The 14,893-nt window shown below is 43.8% G+C and overlaps 1 protein-coding gene across 2 annotated transcripts in view; it reads right to left on the reverse strand.

Annotated features, from left to right (window-relative positions):
- The window catches only part of LOC123580583 (adipocyte plasma membrane associated protein), a 35,600-nt gene extending 20,707 nt beyond the window's left edge, over window positions 1-14,893 (reverse strand). Inside the window, exons 1-2 of one of the 2 annotated variants that reach the window (XM_045445524.1) lie at window positions 14,695-14,893; window positions 3,617-3,733 (exon numbers count right to left, since the gene is read on the reverse strand). In XM_045445524.1, coding sequence (XP_045301480.1) covers window positions 3,617-3,733; window positions 14,695-14,786 — 209 coding nt within the window. In that variant the 5' untranslated portion in view covers window positions 14,787-14,893. The remainder of the gene's footprint in view (window positions 1-3,616; window positions 3,734-14,694) is intronic. The other variant, XM_045445525.1, reaches the window with a different exon arrangement.

A 14,893-nucleotide genomic window follows, 5' to 3' on the forward strand; every position in this document is an offset into this window, starting at 1 on the left:
CCTAGCCCCTACCTACCCTACTCTATTTTTTCCATAGTATTTATCAGCTTCTCACTTCTCTGTTACATTTATTGTCTGTCTATCCCCAGTAGAACACATGGCCCGTGAGATCAGAGATTTGTTTCTATTTTTCACTGCCGAATCTCAAGCACCTGGCCTACAGGAGGCTCCTAATGAACACTGTGGGAGGGAGGAGTGGGAGAGGAAGGGAAGAATGGAGCGGAGAGGGAGAATATCTCCCAATTCCTTCCCTACCTTGCCCTCAAGCAGGGCAGTTTCCCAGCCAGTCCAGCAGAGTGCAAGAACCAAGAGGGAGTGGTGGCGGAGGCTATGGAATGATGGAGAAGTTTCCCCACCTTGCCCAATCCCTTCCTTCCCGGCAGAGCACTTCACTTCCTACTGCCTCCTCTGAGTCAGGTGTGTACTCAAGACACTGTACAATTTCCTCTGAATTAAACTCTACCCCTACCCCCCATCCCACACCTTCACTATACCCTGCCTCCCAATTATGGCTTTCTACCTGCTTTAAAAAAACACTCTGTGTAACTAGGAGTTTTATTTCCAAAGGAAGAGAGCAGGGCTGCAACCTGCATACTTTGGTGAGAAGAGCCTAGGCTACAGAGATGGACACGGCTGGGTTCAAATTCTGACCTTGGGAAGGTCAGCCCTCCTGAGGTGTGTGTGAAGACTGAACAAGCACATACAGCCAGAGATAGAGGACAGCACACCAGATACTCAGCCACCCCCTACCGCCCAGTCCTTGGTCTTTGCCTAATTCCTTACACAAAGGAAGTCCTTAAGAAATATATATATAGCATCAACCTAATCAGTATATCGTGCACTGTCCCTGCCAAAAAGAAGTCTGAGTATTATCTCGATTGGCAGACACAAAGAAACTTAAATGAAAAAATGTAAAGGATGGGTAAGAAAGGGCTCCCACTCCTGTAGCCTGAGCAGAAGCCTCAAGGAAGAATGGCCCCAGGAAGCCCAAATCAGTGCTCTATGGCCAGCCAGGCCACATGGAACCTTGTTAAAGCCTGTGAACTTATCAACTCTTATTAACTCCCTGTTAATTCCTACTAAGTCCTGCTAACTCGTATCAAGTCCCATTAAATCCATGTGTTAAATGTATCCTGAAAGAACTGACCAACATCCTCCAGAAATCAGGATGTCATACATGCTGTGTCTACGATGGTCCTCCAATCTGCCAAACAAGGAATGAAAGAAAGTCACCTTGCATGGCAGGTTTTTGACAAAGCCCTGCAATCTTCCTGGTGACTGCTGCTTAGAACTGAAACCAATTTCATATAATCCATTCTGGAGGGATCTGCACCCCTCTTCATTTTTCTCTTTGATTTCTCAGAGATTTCTAAGTGTGGTGTAAGGTCTCACAGGATGTCATGTAAACTAGAGGTAGACTCTCTCAGGCACCTCCATCAGCTGCCCTCCCACCTGGCCAGTTGGCTTGGCCTGACCCCGTTCCCTGCCATGTCCCATACTCCTTGGCTCGTGGAGATAACAGAAGCGGAGCAGAAGCTGGTAGCTCTGCTTTTCCATCATCATCAATACTGCAACCACTTACTTGCTCCAGAGAGTGGGCTTCCCCCTTCCTTGCTCTTTTTGCTCTGAATAGAGTTTGAAAGAAGCTTTTTTGCTGTCGTCGCTAGCATTTTCTTCCAAACCTCAGCTCATTCCTATTCTTACACCTTCGCCAGTCTTCTGCTTTTGTTCTGCATTTTGGGGCCACTCCTTCCAGTTTTTGAGCAAGTCATTCCTGAAGTCTGAGCGTGGGAGAGATCCCTGTCAGCCATTCTGGTTTCACTGAGTTTCTCCTCCCTTTCCTCCTCATCAGGCTCATCTACTCCACAGACAGAACTTGCTTTGTACAACTTCAAATCCTTAGTGGGCCATGTTTCCTTTCAGTTTCTGGTCAGGAGCAAACACCTATCTTTCCTTTGAATTTCTTTACTCTTTCCACGCACAAATTCACCTCTACTGAGATCAAAGGCCTCTAGCTACCAAAGCTCCATCTTTGCCTGCTCTTTCCACTCTCCTGCTCTTCTCCAAGGTTAGCTCCCCAGCCAAGGTTTTGATCCCAGGCTGTGGACACAGTTCACACTCCCACCTTAAACAACTAGATTACCTAGAAAGCCCCAGGTCAGTTTCTATTTGGGGTGGGTTGAGCTACATCCTTCTACATGTTGAGAGGGGTTAGCAAAGAGAGCCTCCTTCCTCTACCATGTGTCCTGGGAGACCCCCTCAGAGAGGACACCCAGTATGCACTTGGGTCCTGCTCAGCCAAAAAGCCGCATGCAAGGGTCCACTGACACACCAGGAATTATAAGCTAGCAATCTCATGAGTCTAGAATGCCCAGGCCTTCACCCAATCTCAATCTTATATTTTAACAGCACTTTGTGCCTTTACTAATTCTAAATCCAACAACAAAAAGTAGACTCTTGTATACAGATGTCAATCTAAGGTCAGAACTGTGTCCTTTTTATATCCTTGAATCCACCTGGGTACCTACTTAAAGCACTGTAGGTGCCAAATACTTTCTCAGTAAATTGAGTCCAATATAATGCCTTTTTATTTATAAAACACCAACACATAATTCCATTGTATATGTTATATTCACTCTATAATGGGGACATAGTTCTGGTCTGAAGTTTTTAAAGCCTTACATGGACTAACTTACTTAAAATAAACTTCAGAAAGCATCACCTCTGGGCAGTTTCAAAAGAAAAAGGGAATTTACTTACTGAACCAGACTGCACAACCCTCAACATCAACGTCATAAATCATCCCACCAGTAAGAGCCTGGCTCTGCACTATTATAATTACAAGTGTGAATACATTTCATGGGGCCCCTAGGTGTATACTATTTTTTTCAAGTTATAATGGACTACATTACTCATAGATGCCCACCAATGAAAGGTAATTTAGGAAAAATAGAACACTAAACACAAGTTTAAAAAAAAAAAATCAGTTACTTATATGGGCACCTGGGTGGCTCAGTTGGTTAAGCGTCCGACTTCGGCTCAGGTCATGAACTCAGTTTGTGGGTTTGAGCCCCGCATCAGGTTCTGTGCTGACAGCTTGGAGCCAGGAGCCTGCTTTGGATTCTGTGTCTCCCACTTTCTCTGCCCCTCCCCTGCTCATGCTCTGTCTCTCTCTCTCTCTCTCTCTCTCTCTCTCTCAAAATAATAAACATTAAAAAAATTAAAATAAAAATCAGTTACTTATAAATTTTAAACAAGGTAACAACCTTTGTGTGTGCTTTTGCCACTTCAAATGAATTCAAGTTTTAATTATCTCTAACACATATTCGGGATTCATATTCGGGATTTTTTCTGGGTTTTGCATTTGGTTTGTATAGTTTTGTTTTTGAAAAAGTATCATGGACAATACCATGCATATATTTTGGTACACCTGAATCCACACAAAGCACAGGCAGTAAAGAAATCACAAGTCTCTCTCTCTCTCTCTCTCTCTCTCTCTCTGTGCCCCCCCCTAGTAACTTACCTTTCAAACCAAATTGGTTTATTACCCTAGATACTATCCCAGCCTACTCTATCTGCCATGCAAGCCCTCCCAAGAATGGCCAGGGAAGCTCACCTGAGAGGCTGTGGGTCTATGGGAGAATCCAGCAGCAACAAGGCTCCAAGCAGGGGAACTGTGAGGGAGACAGCCAGCATCAAGAAGGTCACTCGGAACACACGGCCACTAAAGGAGCTGACAGAGATGGAATATAAAAAGGCAATTAGCAGAGGCTCAGCCAGGACAAGCTAGGCTGGTCTTAAAGCCCATCAAGCAGGAGCAGGCCTCTAGCCTAGATTCACCCCAAGGCTGCCAACCTCTGTGGCTTGCGATGACACTTTAGGACGGCAGTGTGGGAAACTCTTACTTGCCAGTTACTGGCCAGACAGTATGATAGGTTGCACCTTCAATCCTCTAGTAATGTCTCAAAGAGGGCAAATCAAAGAATTGATAAACACAAAAATGGGAGAAAAGAGGTACAAGGAGGTAATGGAGACACATTCGTCTAGAGAGAAGACACATGCTTCCCAAAAGCCACTATTTCCTGGCACATAGATTCAAAGCAGCAACCTTAAGATTCCCAGATTTTGTAGATACAAGAGAAACAAATTCATGAAGCAAAAAGAACACAGGACAACTTCCTGAGTGACCAACTCTCCAATCATTTTTCCAATCACACTTTTAAGAACTCAAAAGCACATCCCAGCTCTCTACCTGGTAGAAGTCTGACAGATACTGACAGTTACTTAAAAAGAATCTATACAATCACAATTCCAAGTCATCTTTACTAAAGCCTTACAAAGATCTAGAAGATGTCTTGGGAATCCTGTGTGACATTTTTGGACAAATGACCAATGGTAACTAAAATAACTCTCAAATGATCTCACATACATCATTGCTCATCTGCTAAACAAGAGAACACATTTAGCCTCTTGCAACTAAATAAACTTTATAGGATCATTATTTGCTGTAAATGAAAATTTACTAAATACATCAAGATTAACTTAAAGTAAATAAAATCATGAGCTCCTAAGGCAGAGAATCTTTCTCTGTCCAAAAAAAAAAAAAGTTGACTTAAAGAAAAAAATCCAGACTCACACTTAACAAACACTTCATTTAAGGACAAAGTTTTGTTTGACTTCTGACAAGTTAGGCTTCCACTGTATAAACCTGATCCAGGTAGAGCATAGAAATGTGGGGGCTTCAGGGAAAGTCCTAACTTTCCCAATAGTCAGCAACTCCACTTCAGGCAAGGTTCTTCACCCAAAGTCCTTAAGTTTCCCACTATGAAATGGGGTTTGGGGCAGGATAACCTCAAAGTCTTGCCCAATTTGAACATGCATGATTTTAATAAATGAATATGGAAGAAAATAAAGCATCTGTTTCTATTGGGTAGAAATGAAAGACAAAGGGAAAGAAAGACAAAAGAGGAGAGTGAAAAGCTTTCATAGTGTCACCTTGCAGAACCATGGACAGCATAACTGAAGAGTGTTTCCACCAACAGTCTGAATGGGCAAGAGAACAGTCTCCCTAGAGCCTCCAGAAAGGAACACAGCCCTGCTGACACCTTGATTTTAGCACAGTGAGACCTGTCCAGCACTGCTGACATCCAGAACCACAAGTTAATCCATTTGTGTTGTTTAAGCCACTAAGTGTGTGGTCATCCGCCATGACAGCCATAGAAAACTAACAGTCTTCTAATTAAACTACTTTTGTTGCCTGGAAGTGGGGGACTGCTGTAACAAATACCTAAACATGTGGAAATAGCTTTGTAATTGGGCAGTAGATAGAGGGAAACATTTTGAGAAGCAGGACGGGAAAAGTCCATACTTCCTTGAACAGACATGGTAGAAAAATGGATGTTAAGGACTCTGCTAGCAAGGGCTCAGAAAGCAGCGAGGAGCATGGCAGAGAAAATGTACATCATCACAGGGAATGATTAAATTGTTGGGAACAAGACTGTTAGCAGAAACACGGACAGTGAAGGCACTGCTGGTAAGGGCTCAGAAGGATGTCAGGAACAAGTTACTGGAAACTGGAAGAGAGCAAATCCTTATTATACTGTGTCCTGCAGCAATGTAGAAAGTAGAACTTGTAAATGACGGGCCAGGATGCTGAGCTGAGGCCCTTTCCAAGCAGAATGGAAGGTGTGGCCTGATTTCTTCTTGTCCTTTCTCCTCCAGAGGACAGCATAGGGGGCAGCACTAAGCACTTCTTTTGGCCTTTGACATTTCCTCCTTTGCTAATGAGAACTCTAGTCTGTGTTTACCTTCCTTCTAATAACCTTCCAAAAATGAATTTTGTTCCTAACTTCCTTCTCTTCACTCACACAGGGCTCAGAGCCCAACCCCCACCCCAGGCCAGGTCATCAGTCATTACCCTTTTGCTAGCTGGGAAAGAAGGCAGTCCCTCCCACAGAACCCAGCTGGGAGAGGCCAAGGGTGCCCAAGCTCCTAGAAGGGGACAGGTAGCCAGAAAGGGAAAATTCAGGCCAATTTCTCCCTCTCAGCCCTGTCTCCAAACCCTAAGCCACAGAGTCTTCTAATGTGACTGACACCAGTCAAGGGTACAAGAATACAGTGCATGAAAATGCACATATGACACAGATCAGCTATGACCTGACATGACAGCTGGCTAAGGCAACCTGAGAGATCTGCAGCAAGGGAAGGAAAAAGGGCCATAAAAAGAGTAATGATAAAAACAGTGACAATAAGAATGTGCCATACAATGGGCTTCACATGGGTAGTCAGGTAGAACTATGTACCTCTCTGCTTTCCAAAGAGAAAAGAAAGCAGAGAGAGACAAGTGGGCCCACAGCCCACTGCCAGAACTGGAAGAGCACGATGGAGGGCCAGATCTGAATGTAAGGCTGTAGTACCATTAACAATGCTGCCTGCCAAGGACAAGTGGACGGGGAGAAGATGCCCAGACCTGGAGCCCTCGGAGCTGGGGTTTGAAAACTCTGCACAACTTAACAGTGTTTTGCCTATTCTAAACGTTTCACATATATGGAATAATATAAAAATGTGACCTTTCACAAATGGCTTCTTTCGCTCAGCATATGTTTTGAGATTCATCCAGGTTGCAGTATGTTATCACTACTTCATTCTTTTTTATGGTTCAACAATATTCGATTACAAGTATATACAGACATGTCTCTTCTACTGCGCTTCACAGATATTGCATTTTTTACAAGTTAAAGGTTCAAGACTTCAGTGGGAGATAACAGCAGATGTGGTGGAAACAGCAAGAGAACCATCAGAAGTGGAGCCTGAAATTGTGATTGAATTGCTGCAATCTCGTGATAAAACTTAAATGGATTAGGAGCTGCCTCTTACAGATGAGCAAAGAGTGGTTTCTTGAGATGGCATCTACTCCTGGAGAAGACTTTGTGAAGATTGTTGGAATGACAACAAAGGATTTAGAATATTACATAAACTTAGTTGAGAAAGCAGCAGCAGGGTTTGAGGGGATTGATTCCAATTTTGAAAGAAGTTCTACTGTGGGTAAATGCTATTGAACAGCATCACCTGTTACAGAGAAATCATTTGTGAATGGAAGAGTGAATTGACGCATCAAAACTTCATTGCTTTATTTGAATAAATTGCCACAGCCACCCAGCCTCCAGCAACCACCATCCTGATCATCAGCAGCCATCAACATCGAGGCAAGACCTTCCACCAGCAAAATGATTATGACTCACTGAAAGCTCAGATGCTGGTTAGCATTTTTAGGCAGTATTTAAAATTAAGGTATGTACATTGTTTTTCTATACATAATGCTATTGCACATTTAATAGACTACAGTGTAAGCATAATTTTTATATGCACTGGGAGACCAAACAATTCATCTGACCCACTTTATTGAGGTAAAAATGGTCTGGAACAGAACACACATTATCTCAGAGGTATGCCTGTAACACAATTTGTTTATCCACTCATGGACATTTGGGTGAGAGGGGGAAATGAGTGATTACTGAATGGGTACAACATGTTTTTATGGGGTGATGAAAAAGTTTTGAAACTAGAAAGTGTTGCCCAACACTAAGTATCACTGTACACTCTAAAGTGGTTATTTTCATGTTATATTAATTTCACCTCAATTTTTTAAAAATGTTAACAGTGATGAAAATGTTCTAAACTTAAGGCTGTGGTGACTGTTGCAAAACTCTGAATATACTAAAAACCTCTGATCTGGACATTTTAAAATGGGTGAATTTCACAGTATGTGAATTATATCTTGTTTTAAAAAAAGTCAATGACCCAAACTATGCAAAGTGCCACTCTGAGGCCAGGACACTGTAACTCAAAGTGATTTTCTTTAAGTGGCCTAAAGTCTTTCAACACACGGGAAATAACAATGTTTCTGTATGGTAAAGCAGGGCTATTTACAAGTCCAAATAACAGGAATAACTTTGTGTGATTCTTTTAAAAGAATCCCAAGAGAGACAAATGCAAAGGCGTGTGGTGAACGTGTGTGGCTGCACTGCACACAGCATTCAGGTAAGGTCCAATAAGGAGGTCCTGTCCTTACAAGGAGGCCAATGTAATCACCCCTCACCACCCCTGCTAAAGGTGCAGTCAACCCCAGAGCAAGCTGCATTGTGCAATCTTTCACCACAGAGCTGTCATTAACAAAAATGGTGACACTCTGGCCAAACTGCGACTTTACCTTTTCCTTACCTAACATGATTCTACATAAAACACATCCTTCTCATTTGTCTCAGACTCTAAACTCTCCTTTACCACACCATAGCTTACATTTATTTTAATCTTAATTTAGTAACCCAATTCAGAGATCTCGAATCCCTGCTTGAATATCTGGCTGCCCCTTCACATAATAGTAAAAAGCTCACTGATCTCCAGAACAAAAAGTCCAGCCAGGACTGAAAGCAGGTGCTTACAGCTAAAAAGGCAGCCAGAAATTGGAAGTCCATCCTTGCCAGAGTTCTAGCTACTGTCTTCTTACAATCACAGTCTAAAAAGCTAAAGAAAATTCAGAGGCCACCCAGTCCTGGGCTCCCAAAGCTGGCCGGTCCCTGGAGGGCCTACACCAGATGACTAGGGCAACTTTAAATAAAGTCCAGAAATTCTGATTGGGCAGGACCAACAGGGGCCTGGGAACCCTTTTTCTGTTTTCACACTCCCCAGTTGTTCCTGATGTGCAACTGGATACCACCAACCTTGTCCAACTCCCTACCAGGTGAAAGAAGTCCATCAACATCTCCCTGGCTGATCGTGAGACACAGCCTCTGATGGAAAGTTCTATGGTCAAGTTTTAGAAACAACAGCCTAAACTTAAACTCCTTGAGCAGTGCCAGCTAACAGAACTGTCATGATAGAAATACAGCAGCTACTAGCCACATGTGGCAGCTGAGCACCTGAAATGGGGCCAGCATGTTATACAAATGAGCCAAAGATGGCCTCTGTATATTGGCTCTGTGTTGTTTATTTCTTTACTGCAGGCTGAGACCTTTAGTTCAAAAGGCCCACCAGCACGAAACTCTAACTTTTACATACTCAATTATCTTTAAAACAGCCAAACAAGCAAACTTTTAGCCATTTAGAGTCACCTGCCTTCCATACTCTATGAAAGCTCGTGGAGGGCAGTTACCCATTGATAAGACAGGCTTTGAAGTTCTAAGGCCCTTACCTGCTACTGCTGCCCCTGGGGCTCTCTGACACAGAGACTTACTGAGATACAGGTGGCCCCTCTCCTTCCCCCTTGACTCCCCTCCCCTTCTGGACTGTGGACCCCTCTCCTGCTCCCATATGCGAACCTGTCCAAGTGTCACCCAATAAAGCTCATGTGTGCCACTGCTCCCTCAGTTGTATCTTTTTTCTTGATGAGCCCCCAAATCCCTCACACTCCCTACATAGTGCAAATGAGGAACTGAATTTTTAACATTAGTCCATTTAATTTAAATAGCTACATATGGCAAGCATTTAAATCAGACAGCTCATTTAACATTCCTTCACACATGAGCATTTAATAACAAACCATATACATGTGCCAGGTACTATCCACGGCCCTGAGAGGATAGCAATAAATAAAATAGTTTCCTGCCCTCTGTTTATTTTAGTAAATAAATAGATGCCAAACAGTGACAAATACAATGACGAAAAACACAGTATGATGGGGTACAGAGGGGGAAGGTTGGCCACACACAGGGGTCAAAGCAGATGACCTCTGAACAGAGACTTCAGTGAAGCTGGGGAAAAAATCAAATACCTGAGGCAGAGCAATGTAGACAGAGGTAACACAGTAAGATTCAATAAGCACGTGGCATGAATAAAGAATACATGCTTTAAGGGGTTAACTTTAAGCCCCCATTCCCAAACCTTGACCACACAGACAGAATGACCAAGGCAAGCATTGAGGGGAAGCTGCTGGAACAGGTCAGGCCCACAGCCAGGGGCAGATCCCACAGTGCCCTGAAGGTCGGGGAAGTGCCTGCCGGCATGCAGGATGAATGTCCATGAAGGCTACAACATAGAGCACTTCCCTACTTCTTTTACTTGGGGGACATTGGCTGCTCAGGTCACCTCACACAATATGTTCTGCGAAACACACTTCATCTCTGCTTGCACTGACTGGGCCCAGCTGTGTGCCTTCAGGGGCAGCAAACCCTTGACCTCCCAGACACCCAAGATCACACCACCAGCCTTGGGCAAAGCATCCCCAGTCCTGCAGGAGTTCCTCAGATGGTAGGGATTGCAGAACTTTCCTGGTTGTTTCAGAGTTTGTCAAAATTCGCCAATAAATTAAATGTGGTGCCCATCTGTGATGGGTATGGAGCCGAATTAGGATTCTTTCTCCCTCTCCCCCTCCCCCACACACCCCACAGGTTCCCACTCTCATGCGCATGTGCTCTCTCACTTGCTCTCTCAAAAAAAAAAAAAAAAAGTGGTACCAGAACTCAAAGCAAAGCTCTAGTTTAAATTTTTTTTTTTTTTCAATGTTTATTTATTTTTTGGGACAGAGAGAGACGGAGCATGAACGGGGGAGGGGCAGAGAGAGAGGGAGACACAGAATCGGAAACAGGCTCCAGGCTCTGAGCCATCAGCCCAGAGCCTGACGCGGGGCTCGAACTCACGGACCGCGAGATCGTGACCTGGCTGAAGTCGGACGCTTAACCGACTGCGCCACCCAGGCGCCCCACAAAGCTCTAGTTTAAACCATAACCATCATTCCACAAAATGGCTTTAATTGCCATAACTGAAAAATAAGATGATTTTACATAAAAATCTGGGTTTCCAACTTCTCTGGAAAAAAGAGATCTATGAAACCTAAGGCTGCAGGACAGGTGCACAGGGCTTTCCACTCTTCAGACAAACACACACTCTTTTCTTCTCCCAGCCCCACACCTGCTACAGACTCTACCACAAACAAAATGACCACTACATGTGCAGTGCTAAGGCCAGGGCCTGGAACATCTAAAGCACTGGGGTGTCTGGCTGGCTCAGTTGGATATGCATATGACTCTTGATTTTGGCTCAGGTCATGATCCCAGGGTCATGGGATTGAGCCCTGCATTGGGCTCCACACTCATATAGAGCCTGCTTAAGATTTTCTCTCTCTCTCCTTCTGCCCCTCTCCCCCACTCTCTCTAAAATAAAAAATAAAAATAAAAGCACTCCCTAAATGGTAGGTAGCAGGAATGCTGCTCCCCTGGCAGCATCTGAGTCTGTGACTGTGTGGCAATGGGGCTTCTGTACCCATTTATTTTAGCCCAAGGTTCATTCCTGAAAACTCACATTCACCTATAATTCTGCCTTTCCTCCATGTCTGCCCCCTGCCTCTGTACATCTGCCTTATTAAATAAAGGACACTCCATTTATCTCTATCCATTTTTACTGACAAAAGTGCACACGTTCCCACAATACTCTCTTTCCCAATCTGTGTTGACACATCCAGGAAGGCTGGCAACTTCCGTTCCAGGGGCAGTTTGGGAAATCAATTTGTTTGCCCAATCTCTTAGAAAACCCCAGAGTGATGCTCACCTCCTTGAAGACACCTGCACCCTGAAATTTCCAACATTTCTAAGGGCAATAGAACAATCATGGTGATACAACAGGATTTGGCAACTACTATTGGTTCATCCATGATTTGCAAAATCCTCTATAATTTCACCAGGCAAACCTGAAAGATGTTCTCCAACATCAGGACAAGGCATCATTCATGGACTGAAGATTTCATGAGATCAAAAACAACCTGTGATTTTGTGGAAAACCTATTAGCCACAAATCTGTGGGGCACCAGAGGCCCAGGTGTCAAGGTGACCCGTGGAATCTGAGAAAGTCAAATAGCAGCCAGCCTAGTCTTTTAACCAACTGCACCTTGAATTTGTTGGTGTCACACATTACTTTAAACTGGGGCTCCTGGACTATAGATGTCTTCATTTTAGCATTGAAAATAATAAGAAACAAGTTAAAAGAGCCATTTGAAACACACACTCAGGGGGAAGGGCTGAGAAGAAATCATGGATTCCTGATTCCTCATGTCCACCATGACTTTATGATGGCCACATCTGTCTCTCCACCCTGCCTCCCTTTTTCCTCAGTCTTAAAAAGAAAAATGAATGTAGTAGAGATTTTTAATTAGCCTAAAATCCTTTAGAAGTTTATTGAAAAAGCAGTTGTTAAATTTCAATGTATTCACTCTTCAGTCCTTAACAGTTACATAAAGACATTAAGCAGCTATTCTCTCTTCCAGACTGAACTATGTTCCAAAAGAGGAGGAATAGTTTCAGTGTTACAATCATTCTGATAGAGTTTCTAAAGCATACGGTGAAACTAATGCCAAATAATTATCAGCTTGCTCCAGTATTGTTCAAGTGCTTAGTTCATCTATATTCCAAACTGCATAAAAGGATTTAATGACCACATTCCCCATTATAGCTTAAGTACAGAAATTCAAGAGCTTTGGTATAAAACCTTATTTCCAAAGCATAATTTTAAAAATATGCTTCTCAATCCTTGTCCAGCTGCCAGTGCTATCCTCATTCATTCATTTCTGCTTCTCTTTTGACTCCATTACTCTAATGTTATATAAATCACTTCACTCACATAGATCTCAATGACCTTAGCAATCAGAGCTAACATCACATTTTATGTCAAGAGTCAGGAGACTAGCTAAGGTATCACTAGGCATCCCTTCCACTAAAATCTACTGTCCTATTTCTGTTAATTGAATAACATATTATTCAAGGGTTTGTTTTTTTTTTCCTGTTTAGCACATCTAAAGTTTATTCTATAGTTGTCATATTTCTATTTCCTTCCGTTTCCTTTACTTCACCCACAATACACAATGCTTCCCTGTCTTTTGGTGAATCCTAAATTTTTAAGGTAAATCAAGAAGACAATGAGAAAATTTAGAAAAACAACTATAACTCTATAATATACAATACTAAATGTAAGGAAGAAGGTGAGAACTCATTTTGAAAAAAGATCATTACAGATATATGGCAATGGGATCAAATACATAAGAGAAAGAAGGAAACACAGGAAAATAAGAACAATGTTCATGGACAGGGAAGTCAAGAAAATTTCTTAAATAAACATAGTTTTGTAAAAGGCACAGTGGAAAAGATGAGCAGCAGATGATGATTCTGGAACACCCAATTTATCCTGCCACTAAGTCAGAAATCCCAGAGAAACTGAAAAACAATTTAATTCTGCCCCTCTGTCCTGTGGTCAGGAGTGTTCAGAGGAGCCCAGGTGAGATGGGCCCATCCCACAAGTGCCTGCAGATGCTACATGCCCTGGTTTTCAACACACTGCACCTCAAAGCAAACTCAGGGCCAGCTGCTCTTTCATTTCTCATATAGCAAGTATGAAACAAGTCTCGTTTTCATGGTTTCTGCCGTAAAGCACTGCCAATCCTTGCATGTTAACTCTAAAAAGCTCCTCTGTCATCAGCAGACCATGACTTCACAATATCCACAGTAAGTAGAGTGACCAACTTGTCCTGGTTTGCCCAGGGTTAGCATTGAAAGTCCTGCATCCGTGGAAACCTCTGAGTTTATTCAGCATACTCCTGACCTTTCCACAGGCACTGGGAGTCAAAAATAACCAAAATCTCTTCTCTGCCATTTGCCTTTCTAGAGTCAAAACACTCGTCTCTGCTATAGCTCTCCTTCAAATGTGGTCCTCTTATTATCAGTGAATAAATTCAGTCTTTCCCCACAAAAACTGGCCCTCATTCAGTACGCACCACACCCTTTGACATACTGATATTTCCACTAAATATCTCCATCAACTTAGAATTCAATCAGTTCCACAACTTTGAGGTTGGTCTACATGGAGCCTCTTGGTTCTCCCTAAAAATTCAAAGTTACAAGCCTCAGGAGACAAAATTAAAAAAAGAAGCTTAAGTATTATATATGTAAATAGATGTTTAAGGGCCATGCTTCAGTTTTTAGCTAACAAAATAGTGTGCTTAAATTCTGGAAGGTTGGGAGAAGCAAAGGCCAAAAATCTGAGATTTCTTTATTAGGTAGGCATCAACTAGTTTCCTATCAGGAAAAAATCTGCAAGCTTGAATTCTCACAAAATTTGCTTAACATTAAATGTCACTTCTGTTCTCTACTTTTCCCTGAAAACCACGGTAAAGGCTGGTGACCACGCAGAGAGAGGTGGGCAGGTGCAGAGGCCAGCTCTACGCTGGAACACGAGGCGCGACCTGAGCATTTCGGACCTTCCTTCCGGACAGAGCGAGCCTGGGACAGGGAAGACCTTGGGCCCTGGCCAGATGGCTCTCCCCCGGGGATCAGGTAAGCCAGCAAGAAGAATAGGGCGGAGGAGGAGGAGGGGGGCTGAGGGAAAGGCAAGGAAGCAACTGCTCTAGAAGTTAGGGTGAGATTGAGACGAAGAAAGGGGCAGATGGGAAGCAAGTCGGTCTTGAGACCCCGAGAGCCGGGAAACAATGCTGAGATTGGAAGCAGAATGCACCAAAGCCTCAAGAAGGCGGCAGGTGCATTTCCTTGGCCAGGGCCTGTTTCCTGCCCTGTAAAATGAATTTAGCCAGAGGAATTAACTGGAATGGCACCTGCACCCCGCTTGGCAACGCATTTACCCAACTGCTGTTATTGCTGTCCTGTTGGTTAGGAGGGTCGACCCAGCCATTCGCGGCCCACGTCCGGGGTCCCGGCCTACCTGCCGTCCTTGGCCTCGGGGACCTGGCCATCGTCCGTGACGACCTGCGGCCGCAGCGGCCGGCGCTGCCGCAGCCCGTCCGCCTCGCTCATGGTGCGAGTGCCACAGTTCCCAACCCCGCTACAACCCGGGAGACAGCAACGAGAGCTCAGCACTTGCCCAATCCCGCCGCACCGCCCTCGGCCACGCCCCTCACCCG

Source organism: Leopardus geoffroyi, chromosome A3 (genome assembly GCF_018350155.1).
Source record: "Leopardus geoffroyi isolate Oge1 chromosome A3, O.geoffroyi_Oge1_pat1.0, whole genome shotgun sequence".
NCBI lineage: Eukaryota > Metazoa > Chordata > Mammalia > Carnivora > Felidae > Leopardus > Leopardus geoffroyi.